The following is a 20,332-nucleotide window of genomic DNA, read 5'->3' as shown; positions in this document are numbered from 1 at the left end:
CCATGCTCCCCTGGCTTGGCAACTGGTGCCTCCTGGGTCTGGGGGGGTCCCTGGAGTCCCCCCATGGGTGATCACTGAGTTGGGGAGGTGTGTGGGGGGGCCCCCTGTGTGCTCCCCAGAAGACCCGGAAGTGGACTGAAAGTACTTCCAGTCCATTTCCGGGTTCGCCACCAAGCATGTGGGTGCTCTCCCGTGCTCCTGTGGGACACTCCATCTGCCCCAGCATCGCAGTGTTTGCGACCTGTGCTGGTACTTTGAGGCATGTAGAAAAAACAGTTAAAGCTGTCTATGTCTGAATCACTGCTTCTCTGAATCAGCATCGAATCTTCAGATTCTGATTTGGCCAAACTGAATCGGGGACAGTGATCCAAATCAACGAATTGAATCATTGTCCCCGATTTGGGCCCAATCCGAATCGAATAGGCCCCGCTTCACACACCCCTAGTAGGTATGTGTTTGTGTTACAAGTTTTCAAACTTGTTTCTACCACTAGTACAGCTCAGGAAGTCATGTGCAGAGAAACATGCTTGTGCCCAGTCCATACAAGCACTTCTGGCAGTGCTGTGTGAAGCATAGGAAAGATGTTAGGAAAGTACTAATTACCAGGAGTGGGAAAGATGCTAGTGAAAGTACTTGTGCTGTTGTAGACAAAGTGCAAAAGGACTTGGAACGCATGGATTAACAGGGGCTCAAGCATTCCAGCCTGCATGACTGGGGCCTAAACCTGTGTGTATTTTGATAGGCTTCTTTTTTTTGCTTATGCTTGTGTTTTTCTTTCTCTTCTGACCAATATTGAATAATATATAGGGGCCATAACAGGCCTGAAAACATGTGCTACTCCATAAAGTCAGATAACAATTAACTGTCTATTGTTTTCTTAGCATTATTGATAGGTATTTTAAGCAGTATGAGTAACCCAATCCTTGTACTAAACTTCTCAGAAATCTCTTATTTGTTAAGATAGAGCTTGCTTCAATGGATGTACAGTCACAAGAACACCATCAGCTGTACTGTGAAAGCAGGCTCTTCACTGAGGAGTTGTTAGCTTTATGTGGGAGGACGGTTTTGGCCCTGTGTTCTCTGGGTATAGAGCAACATGTATATAAAATAGGAATTAATGATTCCAGATGTGGAATCAAATAGGTAATGGATATTTTATATAAGAGATGAGTGAGGCCAAACTACGCTGTGACATCCAAACACCTCTAGATATCAGTAAGTTCAGCTCAGTGGCAATTCCTGTCATTTATGCATCTGTAACATTTAGAGTGATGGACAGTAATTGCTACCTAGACAGTTGTGGCTGACATTTTTCCTGCAGTAGGACATGCAGCTGTTAGCAAATGAGGATTTAAATGGTGACAAATGTATTAGTTCAGTAAGATCATGTTTCAAACCTAAAAACACCTGTACAGCGGTCATTTCTTCTGTGTACTTGCAGACTTAATCCTCACCGCTTTGTTTTCTATGTGGATTTTTTTTACCTGCTTGTCATTGGGAGTCCTTATTTGCTGGTTCTCTCTGCAAATACTCCATTTTTCAAATACCACCTAATTTACTTTCTCTCTCTGTCAGCAGCATCCTTCGCTCCTTTAAATATAATCAAGAAAGCAGATGCGAATTTTGGTTTGGTTAATAATTAGGAAGCAAAGGAATGTGCATTTGAAAGGGAACAGGACAGTGACACAACTACAGCTTCTTGGTGGGGGATTGCACTGTTCAGATGTTTCAGGAACAGGTTCTGCTAGACCTGAAGAAAAGGTGTGGGTGGGTATGCTGGTATCAGGAAAATTAAAGTAAACTGTGATGTCTGTTCTCCCTTAAGTGAGATCAAAAAAGGAAAGAAAGATTTTACTCTTCTACCACCTGCGCTTAGGGTACATACAGACATAACAGTGGTACTGGTATAATGTAAGAGGCAAGAGTTTTCATGGATATTTTATATTGGACCACCTGTGTGGCTGGGATAGTTTTAGACAAGTTTTCAAACACAAGGCATCCTTCAGGTCTGAGGGAAAAAGCAGGTGCAGCTATAGCTAAAAAGAGTCTTCAGGGCTATGAAATCAGAGGAGAGAGACATTAGGAGGAATGGGTAACAGAAAACTGCAGAAGAAAGAGTAGCTTGGTTAGTGGAAGACCATATCCGTAAAAATGGGAGAGGGTTTATCAACATCCATAGAGTGAAGAGAGATGAGCAGAAATCTGGTATGTTGTCATGAGTTCAGTGTCTTTGTTCAGTCTGTATAAGATATTCAAATTTAACTGTTGTGTCTGTCTATTCCTATATGATTTTAAGTGAAGCTGAATTACTTTACCTTTATGCAGGTATTGTTCAGGTTTAAAGTGTAGCATTGAGCTCCACATAGCTCTACAGGAGCGGACAAATGTAATAGCTGGTAGGGCTGTGCAAAATTTTGCCGAGTGTTTTATTTTGATGCGTTTTGAGCTCGAAACAGGAAAATTGAAACAAAACAAAAAGCTTCAAAACAGCTTTGATATGAAATGAGGGCACTCGAAACGTTTTGAAAGGTTTTGAGTTTTGAAACAGCCTGGTGGCAGGACGCAGGGAAGAGCCAGGGCTGTACTCCAAGCAGCTCTGCAGCCCCACAGAGCGCAGCCCGGGCTCTCCCCATCTCCCACCACCGGGCTGTGCTCCAAGTGGCTCCGCAGCCCGATGGAGCTCAGCTTGGCAGCAGGAGGCGGAGTGCAGCCCTGGCTCTGCCTGTGTCCTGCTGCTAAGATGTGCTTTATGTGGCTGGTGCAGCCAACTGGAGTGCAGCTCTGGCTCTGCTCGCTTCCTGCTGCTAGGCTGAGCTCAACAGGGCTGCAGAGCTGCTTGGAGGGCAGCTGTGGCTCTCCCCTGCCTCCCGCCACTGGGCCAGGTGACAGGAGACTGCCACTGTTGCATGGTGCCAGCGGCAGCATCAATCTTCGCCGGTGCTGGGAGTGGGCTGTGCCCAGAGCTGGTCCCAGGTGGCAGCAGCAGCCTCCTGTCATCTGGCACAGAGCTGGGGGCCTGTACCCCTGGGAGGAGTCCGGCATAGCCCCGCAGCCTTCCCAAGGGTGTGGGCCCCCGGATCTGCACTGGATGACAGGAGGCTGCCACTGCTGGCAAATGTCATGAGTTTTGCTTTTTGAAGTTTGAGGTACAGTTTCTGAGAAACTTCTTGCACCTATCATCTTGAAACTTGGCAGGCTTCATGGCCTCAGAAGGGGCTACCATCCCTGCAGTTTTCATCCAAATCAGGCAAGAAATGACAAAACTTTAGGCATTTTCATGATTCCCCATGATAGCCTATGGGCAAAATGTCGAAACACGTCAAAAGAGCAAAACAGTTTTGACAAAACGAAACAGGACAGTGCTTAGAAACAAAACAAAATGATTAAATGAAATACTGTCCCTTCAAAATGGTGAAATGGACATTGAAATGAAACAATGGTGTTTCACACAGCCCTAACAGTTGGAACAACTGTTGCACGGTTCTGACCAGCAAGTCACCCTTCCCCTTTCAAAACACTATAAAATTATGTCTGTTCACAACCTTCATGTACACAAAAATCCACATTTCCAAAAAATCTGAGAGTCTTAATTTAAACTTAAGCTTTGTAATTTAAATGGCCTCTCCTACTACATTCTGTATAACTTTTTTTCACTAGAGCTTTTAGGTGGTTTTTTTTGCTGCACTGTATTATATAGTGTGATGCAGTGTTTTCATCCTTCTTTATAATGTACAGTTGATGTCTTGCTTAATCCCTCAACCTCTCCTGTGACAATCTGAAACAATATTAATATACCAAATCAAATAAGAAGCCGTGTTCTGTCCATATTCCTTCCTTGTTAAAAAAAATCTTTGTTCAAGAAAGCTACTTTGCATTGAATTATTCCTTTTATGTAGATATGATTCCAAAAGCAAAGACCTTATTTATTAAAACACACTTAATGTTCACCTCATAAAAGAGTAAAACACTGGATTAAATATACCTGTCCATATATTTCCAGAATTTAAATGAGGCAATCAGAAGTCAGCTGCGAGACATGAATAATTTCATAAAAAGCTGCCACTGACTGTATTATACATCTACATTGCTTTATAAAACAAAGCAAATGATTACTATCAATTATAATAACATCATTTGACAAGTCTGCAATTAATCTGCTGCTCTTCAGATAACTGTTGTTGCACGATGCCAAAGAAAATGCCATACATAAATTGACTCAGCAGCAGAGCCTGTGATAGATGGTGCCGATGGTAATGTGATAATAATTCATCTTCAACAAAATAAATAAGTGCTTTTTTATTGGAAACATTTTCTTTTGGTTTTCTAAAAGAATGACAACAGGATACTTGAGATACCTTTTGAAGATAATTCTAAAATATACCCACAGTGAGATGCAGTTCTTAATCATTATTTTAATTATTTATTGAGGATTTCTGAAGTGCCAGTTGTATGCTGCATAGTTCAAAGACCAGAAACTGGTTGAAGGAGGATAAAGGTACGACCAAACTTGCACGTCCTTTTTGTTAATAAAGCAACTTCAAGACTGACCACCTTTGAGCTCAGTCTGGGCCATGCAAAAGTCAGCAAACTTGGAAAACTTGTTTGAAATATGCACCAAATTCAGTAATATATTTATTCAACACTAAAACATGGGAACTAATGTATCAGTGCAGGATCACTATTTATGATTTTTCTTTCCTAACTATTTAATGTGTCTCTAGAATGTATAAGGCAGATCCACATCCTGCAAAGATTCACCTATGCCGTTAAATTTGAACCCTTTGTGCAGTCCCTCTTCAGTCAGCCTTCAGTTTAGCATGCATAAGGCTAGGACGGGGTGGGCAATTATTTTGAGTGGAGGGCCACTTACCCAGTTTTGGCAGGCTGTTGAGGGCTGCATGGGCAGCCTCGCCCCTTGATAGGTGACCTGCCCCCTGGTCACCATGTTGGGACCAGTGTTCCAGTGTCTTTGGTCCCAAGACATTGGTCCCATGTCCCAGGGCCAGCACTGAAAGCCGGCAGGGAAGAAGCTGGTGCTGAGTGCAGGGAAAAGCTGGCCCTTGCCCACGCCATGGCTGGTGCTCCCTGCTGCAGTTGCTCGCAGCCCGTGCAGGGCTGTCTGGAGCAGGCACAGGCAGCCCCACGTGGGCCGCAAGCGGCTACAGCATGGGGCACTAGCCACAGGGCGAGTGAGGGGCCGCTTTCCCTGCACTCAGGCCGCTCAGCACCACCTTGTAACCTGGCCCTGCTGCCAGCCTGGGCGCTGCACCAGCTCTGGGCTCGCCTGTCGGGGCTGCGTACCGCGGCAGCAGCTGCGGCCCCCCTGCTTGCTGCGCCGGGCAGCGTTCGTTGCTGCTGCCCACCTGGAGCTCACGCGCTGGGCAGCCCAGAGATGACAGTGGCAAACACTGAACAAGCGCAGCAAGCAGGGGGGCCACAGATGCTGTCACCACGCACAGCCCTGACTGGTGGGCCCGGAGCCACGTGGGGCCCAGGCCGGCAGTGGGGATGGTTTTCAAGGTGGTGCTGAGTGCGGGGGGAGGGGGAAAAGTGGCCCTTCACCTGCCCCATGCCGGGCACCCTGCGCTGCAGTCACTCATAGCCTGCCTGGGGCTGCCTGTGCCCGCTCGAGACAGCCCCATGTGGGCTGCAAGTGGCTGCAGCAGGGAGCACCGGCCACAGGGGCGGGGAAGGGTTGCTTTCCTCCACGCCAGGAAGGAGCATAGAAGGAGACCAGGGAAAAGCTGAGCACTGGGGGTGGGAAGTGGCCCCTCCCCTGCCCCGTGGTCAGTATTCCCTTCTGCAGCTACCCGCAGCCCATGCGAGGCTGTCTGGAGCAGGCACAGGCAGCCACGGGTGGGCTGTAAGTGGCTGCAGTGTGGGGCACCAGGCACTGGGTGGGTGAGGGGCCGCTTCCCACCCCCCCACGCTCAGCTTTTCCCCGGGCCACTTTTCCATGGGCTCCTTCCCTGTCCGGGGTCCTACCTTGCTCTTCCCCACTCCTTCCCCCTTACCTGTGGTTCCAGTGTGGGGCAGCCATGTGGTCCCAGGCCAGAAGGGGGCAGCCTGGGGCTTCCAGCTGTGGTGTTGGTTCCTTGTAGGTCCTGCTGTTGTGGGAGCCTGCAGGTCATTCCCTGGGTCTTACTGCCCTTGGGTCCTGTCATTTTTGACAGGAACCAAGGGCTGAGAAATATTAATTTTCCACATTTTTTAGGGGCCCCACAGGCCGTATTTTGCCCACCCCTGGGCTAGGAAGTCTTTGCAGAATCACAGCAGTAATATACTATTATATATTAGTAGTATACTGGATAAAATATCACACACCAGAGCATTATGCAAGTAGAACTTCTATAAAAACAATAGTCACCTTTGTCATTACTTTCTAGTTAATTTTGGAAATATAAAATCAGCTTTAAGTTGACAAGGGGTGGAATGGACTAACCTAATGAAGCTCTGCTTGTCATGGTTAACCATGCGACTGGATACGTACAGCGTTCCCATCCTTTCCACGTAGCTGGAGCTGGTAACAATCTTAGAGCTGTGTTCTGCACTGAGCTCTGTTTCTGAGTCATTCCTAGTTTATAGCAGTCTTTATGCCAGTGACTGTAAAATGCCTTTTGTACTTAAATGGATGCAAAATATTGTGTTTCACTTTCAGAATCATCTGACAGCTATTTTACATTCTACTAAAGTGTCTCTGAAAATCCCAGCCCAAGAAAATTGTGCCCCAAATGCACTGAAATTCATTGGGATTTAGGCACCAATGATGACAGCCTTTCTGAAGTCTACAGCCAAACCCACCGAAGTTCAGCAGAGCCGAGATTTTACCCCTCGTTCCACTTTCAAATCAAATATCATGTTGCACTATGGAGCTTCAAAAGGGGAGTAGCATGCAGTTTGATAATACTATCTCTACATGCACTGCACTTTCACTGTAATGTGGTATGTGAGAGGTAGTTAGCGTGTTAGTCTGAAGTCAGGAAGAAGGCAGAGTAGTGTGGCATCCTTTAGATTCACTTGTTAGGAGGCATGAGCTTTTGTAGGCTAATGGCTTAATCAGGTGCTAGGATATTTCGCAGATTATCTGCTATGATGCTGCTGTGCTCTTTATGTCAGATGCTTTCATACCATCTGATAAAGTAAGCTGTAACCTGCAAAAGCTCATGCCTGTCTGAACAAGTTAAGGTGCCACATTGCCCTGCTTCTGTAATGTGATATGATGCACTTAAATATGGTGCAATGCAGAGTAAAAACAGTCCTTTTCAAAATGGATAGAAAAAGTCATTTTTCATGAAGACCAATTAGTTTGCACTTTCCCTTAGAAGTGGAAAACAGGTGTTTCACACTGGCTCATTTTTAAGTCCAAATACTGTCACATACCTCGCCAGAGAAAGCTTGTCCGTTAAGTAGGTGCTCTGATCCCTGGCTGTCTTCACTTCCAAAGTGTAACCGGATCTCTTCCAAGCGGTGACTGTACGTCATGGGCCCTCCAGAAATATTGACCAAGTGCTCTTTGTCTAATCGTAGAGAAACGTGTCTCCCTGTGTTATACATTGTCCCACTGACCTAAACAAAAGAACAAATAAAGACATTTTTCCAGACCCAGGAGTGAGTCAGAAAATAAAGTGACAGACAGAGCTTTTGCTTTTTAAGCACCTTCAGATTGATTTAGTAATACATCTTTAAAAGCGGGAGACAAAATATACAACCTGATGGTATACTTCCAGTGCTGCTTTTAAATGTTATACTATATATTCAAATATTTTGCTAAATCCATATGTACATAGTTTAGCCAGGGGCATGTGGCTAATACAATGAATGTGATTGTGCTTCTTCCAAATAAGTATGCATATAAAACATTCTTTATGCAAGACCTGAATAATGACTTCATTACAGAGTTTCTACACTGCAAAATGGGAATGGTTCAATGGATGTATAAATAATTTAAGCATATTTAAACAAATCTGAAACTTAACTCATTTTTTCTTCCTGAAAAATTTATAACCAACTTATCCGAAAAAAGAGGTGCTACAAAACCAGAAATATAAAATTCATACAAATGGAGCTGGCTTTTGCTCCCACTGGAGTCAACTCTCATTGTCTTCTGTTACAAGGTTCATGGTTTTACGTTTTAACTTCCAGATAAATAAGACACGTTTTGTTTAGTTTATCGTATATTCCCAATCCTCCCATTCTTCTAGAAGTTGCAGTGTGCTCTAAGAATTATTATTTTGTGTTTGTTTTAAATCCTGGAAGTTATCCTCATTTGAAAAATAATGTAAGGTCAATACTTGTTTTATAATGTACATAAATAACCAGCTGGGGTACAATAGGGGAAAAAAGAAATATAATGCTGAAACCTTTCATATTAAATACGGATAAAATGACTGTAAAATTATTAAGTATGAAAAATAATGTAAGAATTTATTTGGATTTATACTACTACAAGGAAAAATATATCCGTTTGTGTGCGAAATGGAACGGTTGTTTATTTGGCATGGATACAAATGGTACATTTGAACAAGATTAATTTATTTTAATCGGAAGGAAGTCTAGCAATGGTATGCTTTGTTGCACTTTAATTTAAAATTAAGGGCTTGACAATTATGTATTATATCCTATAGTATACTGGTACTGTAATAATCAACACTGGTACACATTTTATTTATAATGCTAATTACTGTGCTTAAATGATCTGTTTTGTTGCCCAGTCTGTGCTGCTTTGGCTTATTTTCTAAGTAGGCAGGAGTACTTTTTTGCTGCCCTCCGCTGTTAACTTTCAAACTCCTCCATAAAACCAAGAGGATTAGATTAATCACTCTTGCTTACTGTTGATAATGCAAGAATGAAACAAAAGTGAAAAACTTGAAAACCAAGCACATGACCCATTTTTCAAAGCCTTTTTATCACACACTTGGGACTGGCAGCTAGCACCTTGAGAGAATTTCACTTTTCTTGTTTGAATACACATGGTTTTGCGACTGCCATCTTTTATATTGATATTCTCAGCTGCTTGGCTCTCTACTGAAATTAAAGCAAGACTCATCAGCCGCAACTGAGCCATTGCAGAATGCAATTATGTCTTTATAAGCTTTAGGTTTCAAAAAGCTGTGCTCTCTGATTGTGACATATATGGGAAAGATTAACAGAATCCTGAGTACAATTAATAGGTTTGGAAAACGTGGCCAACCATTTTTTTTTGCACAGAAACTCTAACATAGGCTTTGCACATGTTCCAGGCTTCAGCTTCCTGGCCAGCACTTTGATATTTATTTGAATTTTGGTACCTATGATTCTCACAAGGCTTCAGCCACTGATAACAGGAATAAAAAAGCCCCAAAGACCTCTGAAATACATAAATCACATTAATTCAACTTTCCCATCGTCTTTTACAGAAGAGTTTTGGGAAGAGGATGACATCCAAGATTCCCCGAGCCTTTCTTGGGAAGTGTGGCATATAAGTCTAATGATAAATATTGTGGTTTATCGCATCCTAGCGCTGCAGTGAGGCCACAAAAATGCCACCTTGAACCATGCTGAAAAATATCATTCTTTCAAAGAACGTGTATTGTATAGGACTGAACCCCACCCCACAAAGTGCTCTCTTTTTAAGTTCCCATATTCTCTTCTGAACTCTGCTGTGTTTGACTTCCATATTTGTCCCACTGTCGTAGCCTTGGCCTCTCAAACTACTGAGTGAGACTCTCATTTCTTTTATATGTTCAGGTGAGTCCTACCATTTTGGTAGAACCTGTCATCCAATGAAAAAATCTTTGCTTTTTAATGCTGCTTTCATGCTTCAGTTGTTGCTTCTACAGAAACAAATCTAACAATCAGCAATTACTGTCACGTGCTCTTGCTTACTCGTGTTTTTGGGGCGGTTGAGTATAACAGAAAAATACCTGGCAGCTTTCAAGGCAGACATAATACCCTACTTACTCATGTTCCCCAAAATTAGAACAGTTTTAGTTTGAATATTTTTTTGATAGATGAAAGTTTCATGAATTTCCCTTGAGGTAATTCACTGAAGATTTTTCCTTCATTTCAAAGTCACATTTCCCAAGGAACTCTACAGATTTTAAAAGTTTTCACCTGTGGAATGAATATCCCTAGAGTTCATTTGTACTGACCCAGCATTGCATAGAAAATGACAAGTCTTTCATTGATTGCTGATCGCTTGGCAGGATCTGTCAACGGTCAGACTGTCCTCAGAAAATTTCTGTGCACTCCTTCAATAACTCGGCAGTTGCATTAAGGTAGTTTTACTCCAAGGCATATTCACATCCGCAGATGGAACTGCCTCACTGGGGAGAACGTTTTCTTGTTCTTTTCTTTCCGATCTACCCGCTTGAGAAATACTGGTATTTTGGTTGGACGAACATTCACGACTCAATTCTGATGTATCAGTTTGAAAGGAAACAACTGATTTGTGAACTCTTAAAAGTCCTGACTTGACTTCACAATTGGCTTCTCCTTTTCCTTTTTTAAAAAAAAATCTCCAGAAAGATGTTTTCATTTTTGTAGAAGATCATCATTTTCAGACACGATGATTTACACTGTCACTGAAGATCACTAGCTGATTAACATATGTTTGGGTGCCTGTGCACGCATCAACACATTCCTCAACACATTCATTAATGCGCAGTGGTTATTGCACATTTGATTTAGTACTTGTAGAACCAAGCACTAAATAAATGTGTGGTAACCAGAGTTACTGTGCAGTAGCACTAGCGGATGCCTTTTTAGTGACGCCACTGCACAGTAGCCTAATAATATTGTGCAGTAACACATTAGCACTGTCCATGCTGTGACAAACTACTGCACACTGTTATTAGGTTACTGCACAGTTAGTGTCTCATAGACGTGCCCAGTGTAGACGAGGAGCTTCCAGATGATCAAGGAAAATTGACTTATCCACAAAGAAAGTGTCTTCTGCTGTGTCACACCTTTGCCAGCTTTACCAGAAAACAATTTATCCTGGCGAATAGTAAATATTGCATATTTGTCACTCCTAATATCTCCCTGGGGGAGGGTACCTATTCTGCCTACCTCTAAAGCTGGCCCACTGTGCTACACATACAGTGCAGTAGAACTAATGGATGATACTACAGTAAAAGCTCTGTATAGGAATGGGGGATGCTGGTTAATCAAATATTCCGGTTAATCAAATGTGCACCGTCTGGTGCTCTCCCCAGCGTCAGTGTGCCTGTGCAGGCTGCTTTGCCCTGGGCAGAGGCTGACTGCTTGCAGTGGTGGTGAAACCCGGAACTTGTACTTCCGGTTTCACTTTTGCCGCGTCCCTTGGATGCCGGTTAATAGAGTTTTCTGGCTAATAAAGTGCCAGTTAACACAGCTTTTGCTGTAAATAGTTTTTGATTTTGATACAGATGTCTTACTGGGGCTTTTTATTTTATTTAATCCAAGTGAGGAAAAAATATTTCTTATGCAAAGCAGAAAACATGATTATCCCTATTTAATTCAGGGAAAACTTTATCAGAATATTTTGTATATGCTCTTTAGTTTTCTGCCTTGACTTTACATGTGCAATAATTAAATATCAAGTTTAGTTTAATTGATGGAAACAAGTTAGTTTTATCCAATTACACTGTGCTGCATATGAATGACACAAAATCGCTAATCGTAAGTAGCAAGTGCCATTGAAACCATGTAAGGAAAAAAAGGTTTAAAGTCACTTTGCTCACTATTTTGGAAACTCACACTATGTTGAACATTCAGTTTCTTTTTGCAACTGCAAAATATTCAGAATCCATTTTCTTACCCTGCTTGATACAAATATTTAATTTGGTTACTGCCATTCTCTCTCATCCTCCAAAAATGCAGTGTTTATACTGAGCCTACATTCAGCATGTTGGGACAGAAGTTCTTTCTGTGTACTGCAGGTGATGAAGGTGAGTAGCACAGCAAATGACACCCTCTCCAACCATTGTCATGTCTGACATAGTCTTTCTAGCTCAGTGGGGGCCATACTTTCTAGCAGGTGTGCCACAAATTAGCCTAGACAACCCCCCTGAGTGAGTTGATCATGTGTATTAAGTTATGTAGCACCACTGGATGATGATATTTTTGACAGAGTAGATTCATGTACTTTGAATTCTCGTGCTCTGGGTGGCACTGTTCTAGACGGAAAATATATCTATTGAATTTTAATTTAGCTTGAATTACGTAGCTTTAATTTAAATGCCCCAAAAGCTTAAATATTTAACCTTAAATAAATAAATGAATTAAAAAGTTTAAATATTTAAGATTTAAATAGTTAGCTTTAATAGTTTAGTTTTAATTTAGCTACAATTTATAATATATGTGTGTGTGTGTATATATATTTATAGAGAGAGAGAGAGAGAGAGGTATGTACATATATATGTCTCTCTCTGTGTGTGTATGTATATAAAGTAAATTAAAACTTCCCTCTCTGTAAAGAATAAAATGTATTTGGTTGGGGGAGGGGGGGAGGAGATGTCCATCTCACCACTGTTTGTGGTCAAGGGGCTACTTGACTTCACAATGGTAGCAATACCAAGTTGAATACTCACTAATTGTGCTAGTTTCTCTCTATTTGCTTGTGAAACTTAAAGGCTGCGTGGGCATTCTTATTTTGGCTATAGCAGCCTGCATTTCTAGTTATCATAAGGTTAAAATTATTGCAGGTTAGCATAAGGGTAAATTTAACAGGGCATAAGAGAACCATATTTATTTGAAGGATCTGGGTTTGCAGAACATGCCATGATTCCTGGGAAAGAACTAGCAGTTTCAAGACATGCCACACTCCAGCTTAAGCTTGGCCTTGAAGCATACCATATTGTTCTTTTTTTCATTTGAGACTGTCGTCTTGTTTTGTGTGTGTACAGCACCTGGCACAGTGGAACCCACCTCATGGTTGGGACTGCTACATGTCCCTGCAGGCATAAAAACAACTGAGGAATGGGAGAGGCTTTTAATTAATACTTTCAAATAGGTCAGAGTTTTTCTTTAATTGAAGTTTAGTGACTTTGTTTTTTTCTAGTATTTCAGCCTTCTTCCTCCTTCCTCTCCTGCTGGTGTCTGTGAAAATGTGTGCAACTTGGAAAAGCAAATGTATGCATTTATTGTATGTTTGTGTATTTGGAAGCATGTGAATGAAGAGTGAGTCTGACTTCCTGAGGCAGACAAAGTTCTTTGGGTAAATCATGATATCTTTTATTAGACCAGCTAAAATAGTTGGAAAAAATCTTCTCAGCAAGCTTTTGAGTTTAAAACCTGTCATCAGGCTGAGGAAGCATCTGCAGTTGGTGTATCCTCTTCCTGGATGGAATGAATAGTAAAGAAGCCAGAGGCTAGTATGCATGTAAGAAAGCCAGTCAGTGAAGAGGTACATTGAGAAATCAGTGGGTGAGAGACAGGCAGGGGTGGGGGTGGGGAAGGGGAGAGAGACGGCTTTTGACCGACACGGCTACAGCCTACACCACTCTGATTTCGTGAGACACAGGCATCTCAGGAGTGACAAATGAGCAAGATCTGATGCTTCATAATCCTCTAATTTCTCTGTCCCGGGAGCATTTAAACACAAAACAACATAGCTCACTCCAGACCAGGGCATAGAGAATAGTTTTAGGGCTGTCTAGGATCCCACTGCTGAAACCTACTAGCTTAAATGGCTATTTGAATTTTCACATTGGCAGATACCTTGGTGATAATTGAGTACTTTGCAGTTCCAGCAAAACCAGCAGACCCTGTTTTATCTATTTAACTTCACTGGCATTCATTCCACAACAAGGAAACATGGAGATAAGAAATTACAGGCTCTGGAGCTACACCTGGTGCACAAACTACATAACTCAATGCAGACAGAACCTAACGTGAGAGACGTTACAAAACCGGTCGCAGAACCTGGTTCAACTACACCTGGTTCAGCTAAACTATGTCCATTGAGCTTTAGTTATCATGCGATGGCTGGGCCCCTAAACTTGATATAACCCCATGCACGTGTATCGTGTTATGGGTTGTAACATGTTATCGGGTTGTAAGTGCAATGTCTGTCATGGCCTACAAGGGGCTGCCTATGCCGCTTGTAGCATGTGTAAACACAGGTTGGCCACCCCTGATTTAGCACATTCAAGACTTCAGCGGGCTTAACTTTTAGCATACCTCAGTTCTTATTTTGACCAGACATGTGCATTGCACTCGCACACAAGTTTTACAGAGGATTTTTAAAAATTTTATTCTCAACACTGTGTGCAATGTAATGGCTCAAAAAGAGTTGACAGGTCTGTTGTGTCAATCAGTTAGCTGTTGCTTCACAGGAACACAGTGAGAGTATTTCATAGTTTTCATAGTTACTCTGAAGGAACCAATATGGATAGTATTTTTTTGAGGTTAACATAAATTAAGCATTACTTAATATGTGTGATGGACCATAAAATTAATTTCAAACATCAGCAAATTGACAACTAAATTTACACCAATATGTGAATTTTTGTTCACTGCTCTTTATTATGTGAAATGCAACAATTCTCTACCTGCATGCAACATACCATTTGCTATACACACAATATATGCAATTTTATGTAAATCTATGCTCTAGGTAATTTAAAAATGTGTATTGAAAACAATCATTTTTGTTTGTAGGCAAGCTACAGTGTCATAAAGTTACGGTTGTGTTAATATTCATATTTATTTTATATTGTAGAAACAGGATTAGACTAAGGCCATCATTATCATCAGCTGTGTATTTTTTTAAATTTAGGGTTCATTTTAGCTGAATTCCTACATTTTGTGGTGTAATGGGTTTGTAGTGTCCGTAAGGAACAGTATAGGAAAGAAGAAATTTGTTGTGTTTTGTGCTGTTTTCTGCAAAATCTTACAGTGATTAAACAAAACAGGCTCCGATTCCATTTGCTGCGAGTGGAAGGTCAATGGGAAAGGAGGGAACTCAGAACCTCGTGATACTCAGCTGTTAAAACAAAAGACTGATTAGAAATGCTCATCAGAGTTCATTACACTAAGGTATTTTTATGTAAGGCAAAGTCTGCATGGTCCTGTTGCACTAACGCTCTAATGCGTCTTTTGTGTTTGACAAATACAGTTATGTGTGATACATTTTAGTGAAAGAATAGAAAGCTGAAAATGAAATTACCACGCTTTTTTACTGGCAGAGTTGGCTTAGATCAGAAGCTAGATACTATGGTGATGCCCAGGGCACACCCATGATCCATGACGGACAACATTAGGAAGACAATCTACTAGGTCTTTTCCATCTGAAACATTTCTGTGTTGCTTTCCAAGTTCAAAAGATCTTAAGTCTATCCTATTTTTTGGAGGTGTGGGGGGGTGCTGGCATCATTCTTTTGTTAAAATATTATTGAAATCTATGCCTGAAGATACAGGTATCTTAGAAGTTCACATAGCGATACTGTCTTCTCCTCATACATGTTCCCATGTGTGTACAAATAGCACGGAGAACAGGGCCAGTCATGGAAAAGCCCTACAAAATCTGAACAAAGCTCAAATCAGCGAGTTCTTACAGAAATTATCGTGAATATGTGTGGGATTTAGTTTTTTACGCTATTCTATCGTTTGGATAGCGAACATTTGTTACAGTTATGGTCTTCATGTTATTTCATGGCATTTTGTAGAGAAAGCTTATTATGTTGTGTGCCGTTTAACTTGATTTGAAAATTGTATAACAATGAATCCTTAGTAAATTAGTTTAGAAAAGAAGATTCCTTAATATAATTAATACTTGCATCTTATGCTCTGTGAATAAGTCTGCAATAGATAAAGAAAACTCTTTATTAAGAGCCCAGCAAAAAAATAAATAAATCTAAATCTACTATTTTTGAAGTTGAAGATTCTCAACTGACTCAATTTTTTGCTTGATATGGCAAACATTTCCACATAGGTGTAGCTTTACATGTGATAAAATCCCTGGGCACAATGGAGCATGGTGAGGGGGGTTTACCTTAATTGTGCAATATCCCAGCTTTGATGGGCTTTAATTAAATTATTAACATTTCCCAATGTAATTTTCTATTTAATCTCATTTGATTTTATACTTGCTTCACTGAGCTTTTTGTATATAATTCCCCAGTGGCATTAATACCTCTGTATCTTGATGCAACACAGTGGTACTAGCAAATGCTACCAATATATTTTATACTTCATTTGTTTTTAATATATACACTTATATACACAGCAGCTATATCCAAGTTGCTGTCACGCAAGGTCCAAATTTGACTTTTAGTTACAAGTTTGTTACATAACAGAAGTCAACAGAAATGCAGAAGAGGTAAATGAAGACAGTTGCATCCACAGCTGCAGCAAAAAAAATGACAGATCTTTATAGCCAATAGAGGAAAAAAACAGGAGCTATAAGATAGATTTCTATTTTTTTTATAATGCTGTAATGTCTTTCCAGTGAGTCTGGAGCCTGGTAGTTGTAAATATATTTCTCCTTTATTCTCTGGGGCACTAAAACCACCTTTGGCTATTCTTCTCTTCTCTGCCCACTCCCAAGCTCAACTTTTTCAGAAAGTTCTCTACATAGTCTCTCTCGTCAGACTTCAGCTGCTGAAAGACCAGGGAGTTTTCAAGAAGCTTAGCAAGGAAAAAGGTAGAGAAAAATTGCCAGTTCTAAGACATCCTTTTTCACAACTTGAAATAAAGAGTGCAAGAGAGAAGAAAAGACAAGTGGAAGAGGAGTAGCAAGAGGGTTCTCCTCACCTCTGCATTGCTGGTAAACCTCTCTGGCCCCTCTTCAAGGTCCAATGGACATACTCTGCTTTACAGTTAAGTTTACAGGAGAAGAGAATTGTGCTTCCAGCAAAATCCTGTACTTATTTAGGCGGACGGTGGCCTCAAGATCAGGTCCAGTAACATTTCTTAACTACTATCAATGCCTGGCAGTGGAATAGTACTGAATACAAGGATGCCTGTCCCTTTTAATGTCTCTGGATCTTATTTTTGATATCAGATGGGTTTTCCTTTAAAGACTGAAAATAGAAACAGCCCAGAGAAATCCAACTGCTACACATGGAAGCCACCTACCACAAATTGAAGTGTGTTTTGGAGGTGTGCTAGTGTTTCAAGTTTACCTCCTGTCATTTTCCAAGATCCTATCTATTGCTCTCTCTTCCTCTTTGTCTCATACATTTCAAAGCTGGAGGAAAACAGGACTTCTGATTCGGGGAATGAAAAGTTTTTCCCCCAGTTACTTCTACTTAGAAAATCATTAACTGAAATTTCTGTCCCACTGTGTCAGCACAATGAGGGATGGATGCAGTAACAGCAGGTAGCTGACTGGCTACTGTGTAGCTCATAAGTGACCTTAATATTTAATCTATTTTCTACTCTACCAGGGGGTCCTAGAAGATGCATGGAAAGCCATTAAGTGGCCATACCTCATAAACCTCTGTCCAGCTGTTGCAAGGGGATAATGCCTTGGGAAGTCCATGTTGAATTTTCTATGCAACTTTTTTCCCCCTTCTTGTACGTGCTAACATAGAAGGGTAAAGGAATGAACTGAACACCTCTCTGTTGCAATAAGCTGCAAAACTAGATCAGCACATCTTTTAGTTGGGTATTTTTCAAGCACAGAAAACACCATATGTCGTACCAGCTCGATTCTTTCACAGCATTCCAGGCATCTTCAGCTACATAGCACGCAATTCTTCCAAAGCGCCATTGCACATGGCTCACTTTAAATTATTTCTCTATCCCTGCCATACTGTACACTTGGCACCTGTTTTTGCAAGGTGCTGAACACCATCTGTAAGATGCTAAGTGCACTCAACTCCCTTTGACTTCACTAAAAGTCAGTCGGAAGGAACGTGACCTGTTGCAGGACCCAGTTTTGCACCTGACTGGACTGTTGTTGCATGCTGTGTGAAGTGACAGAGAATAATCTAAAGCTGTCATTTGAATGTTAAAATACGAATATTAAATTCTGTTTTTCTAGCACCTTAGGTCTCAAAGGGGTCTGAATGCATTAAAAAAAAATCCCTCAATCCCGTTTCTCAAGTAAGTAAATACATTACCTAGTTGTTCATTTTCTTCCTGATATTTAGATTAAATTGCCTTGTACTGCACTACATCCTACTGCGCCTCAGGCCATCCTAACTCAACCCCTTTCTTCTGCGGCATTCACAAAGTCCATACTTCTGAATTGCCCTTAGCCATTGATTTACTCATGCTGTGAAGTATTTGTAATCTTTTTAATCTTTGAACTGGCCAATAACTTTCTGGTATGGCCTCGATGTAACAAAGCACTTACGTGTACAGTTTGTGAATCAGGGCTAAGATAGGGACCGTGCATCCCATGTGTATGTGGGCTTTATGTATGAGACCCTCTGCCAGTATATGACTGGTTCTGGCACCAATATCATCATATAAACTTATGCTTAATTTACTCTTCATTATCACTGGTATAGACCTACTGCTTTCCAAGTAGCTCCCTACCAAATACTCTCTAGATTTTTACCTCGAATTTGTGAGCCACATTGTTTTTGCTGTGTTTTGTTATGTTTCTTTTAGGTTTGCTGTAGTATTTCTTTGCCTTTGTTGATATGTATGTCTTTGTCCCGTTTATCACACGTGAAGACGCAACAAATCTAGCCCAACCTCTTTCTCCATACGGAATCATCCCTGTCTGAACCATTCTGTGAATAAATACTAATTATGAGGCAGGTTAAATCAATTCCTTCCTAAGACTGACTTCTGCAGCACCCTACTAGATCTCACAGTTCTGCGTTTCTGTATTTTCAGGCATGCATCTAAGATATGTATAGGGTCTCCTTAGTGAAGTAACCACATTTCTCAGCGGTTTTAACATGTTTGTCTTTATTATGGATTGGTCGCATTGCTTTTCTGTGCTTCAGTTCCCCATGTCGCACATGCAGCCGGTCACAGAGTAGAGATCTGAACCCAGATTTTCCAGGTCCTTAATTCCCTGTATTCTAATTTATCACATCTTCACTTGTAATGTTTCAGCTAGATTTTAGTCCAAGATATATTGTTCTCTTCTTAGTCAATTTGAATTGATTGTACTGTAATGAGTCTGCCATATATCATATACAACATTGGACTGCTTGAAGCTTTGTAAATATGCCTGTAGCAGCTGAGGGATAGTGACTGAACATCGCAACAACTGATATCTCCAATGTAACCTAGAAATGCACACTGCTCAGCTTTGTGCAACAGAATTACATTTCCTAATTTCAAAGCAATGGTTATACAAGCACATATGTTTTCTTAATAAAGTGCTTATGGCATCCAGTTGGTCTCAGAAAGACTTTTATGATGTTGTCTTGGTTTCCTAACGCATGCTACAAGGAGACCCAAGTTGGGAAATGCATGGAATGCATTAATTTGGCCTTAGTGAGGCCACAGCTCACAGTTGCATCCAGTTTTGGGCCCCCCAATTCAGGAAGGATGTGGATAAGCTTGAGAGAGTCCAGAGGAGAGCCACCCATATGATCAAAGGCCAAGAGAGCAAGCCTTAGGAGGAGAGGCTGAGGGACATGGGACTCTTCAGCCTGGTGCAGAGAACATGCAGGGAAGACTTGGTGGCTGCCTCTAAGTATATAAGAGGGTGCATCAGGATTTGGGAGAGCAGTTGTTCACCAGGGCTCCCCAAGGGATAACTAGGTCTAACAGCCACAAACTTCTAGAAGGGCGATTCAGACTCAATATAAGGAAAAACTTCTTTACAGTCCGAGTGTTCAAGGCCTGGAACAGGCTCCCCCCCAGAGGTGGTGCAAGCACCTACTCTGGACTCATTCAAAAGGCATTTGGATGTTTATCTTGCTGGGATCACTTGATCCCTGCAGACTTCCTACCTCTGGCAGGGGGGCTGGACTCAATGATCCTCCCAGGTCCCTTCCAGCCCCTAATGTCGATGTCATCTATGAATATTATCCTCAGATGGCACCTAGTAGGCCTCTGCAAAGTGGCAAGTATTCACTCTGGATTTGGATTTAACCAATTCGAAGGACAGTGATTCGATTAGGAGATTTGAATCACTGTCCTGATTAGATGAGGCTGAATCAGATCTGAAAAGATTCAGCGCCGCTTTGGAGATCTGGCCATAGACTAAACAGGCAGCTGACAGAGCTGCCTCCAGCTCATAAGTCTGTTGGGGTAGGGGGGAAGGAAGGGGGGGCACAGGATGTGGTCGTGGCAGCGCTGGAAGTGGGGGCTGTGCCCTGCTGCCGCTTGCCCCCTTTCACCCGGAGTGAGCCTTGCCCGCATCCTCTCCCTATCACCCCGGCCGGGCAAGTGACAGCAGGGCATAGCCCCCGCCCCGAGCGCTGCTGCGCCTGCATCGCACACCCCGCACCCT

General features: G+C 41.8%; 1 protein-coding gene across 1 annotated transcript in view; it reads right to left on the bottom strand.

Annotated features, from left to right (window-relative positions):
* Positions 1-20,332, bottom strand: part of CA10 (carbonic anhydrase 10) — a 360,982-nt gene that overhangs the window by 74,786 nt on the left and 265,864 nt on the right. Inside the window, exon 4 of the mRNA XM_019542455.1 lies at positions 7,381-7,566. Coding sequence (XP_019398000.1) covers positions 7,381-7,566 — 186 coding nt within the window. The remainder of the gene's footprint in view (positions 1-7,380; positions 7,567-20,332) is intronic.

Source organism: Crocodylus porosus, unplaced genomic scaffold (assembly GCF_001723895.1).
Source record: "Crocodylus porosus isolate Cpor-Errol unplaced genomic scaffold, CroPor_comp1, whole genome shotgun sequence".
Lineage (NCBI taxonomy): Eukaryota > Metazoa > Chordata > Crocodylia > Crocodylidae > Crocodylus > Crocodylus porosus.
The sequence above is the reverse complement of the archived record's forward strand: the minus strand, read 5'-3'. Positions and strand labels throughout refer to the sequence as shown.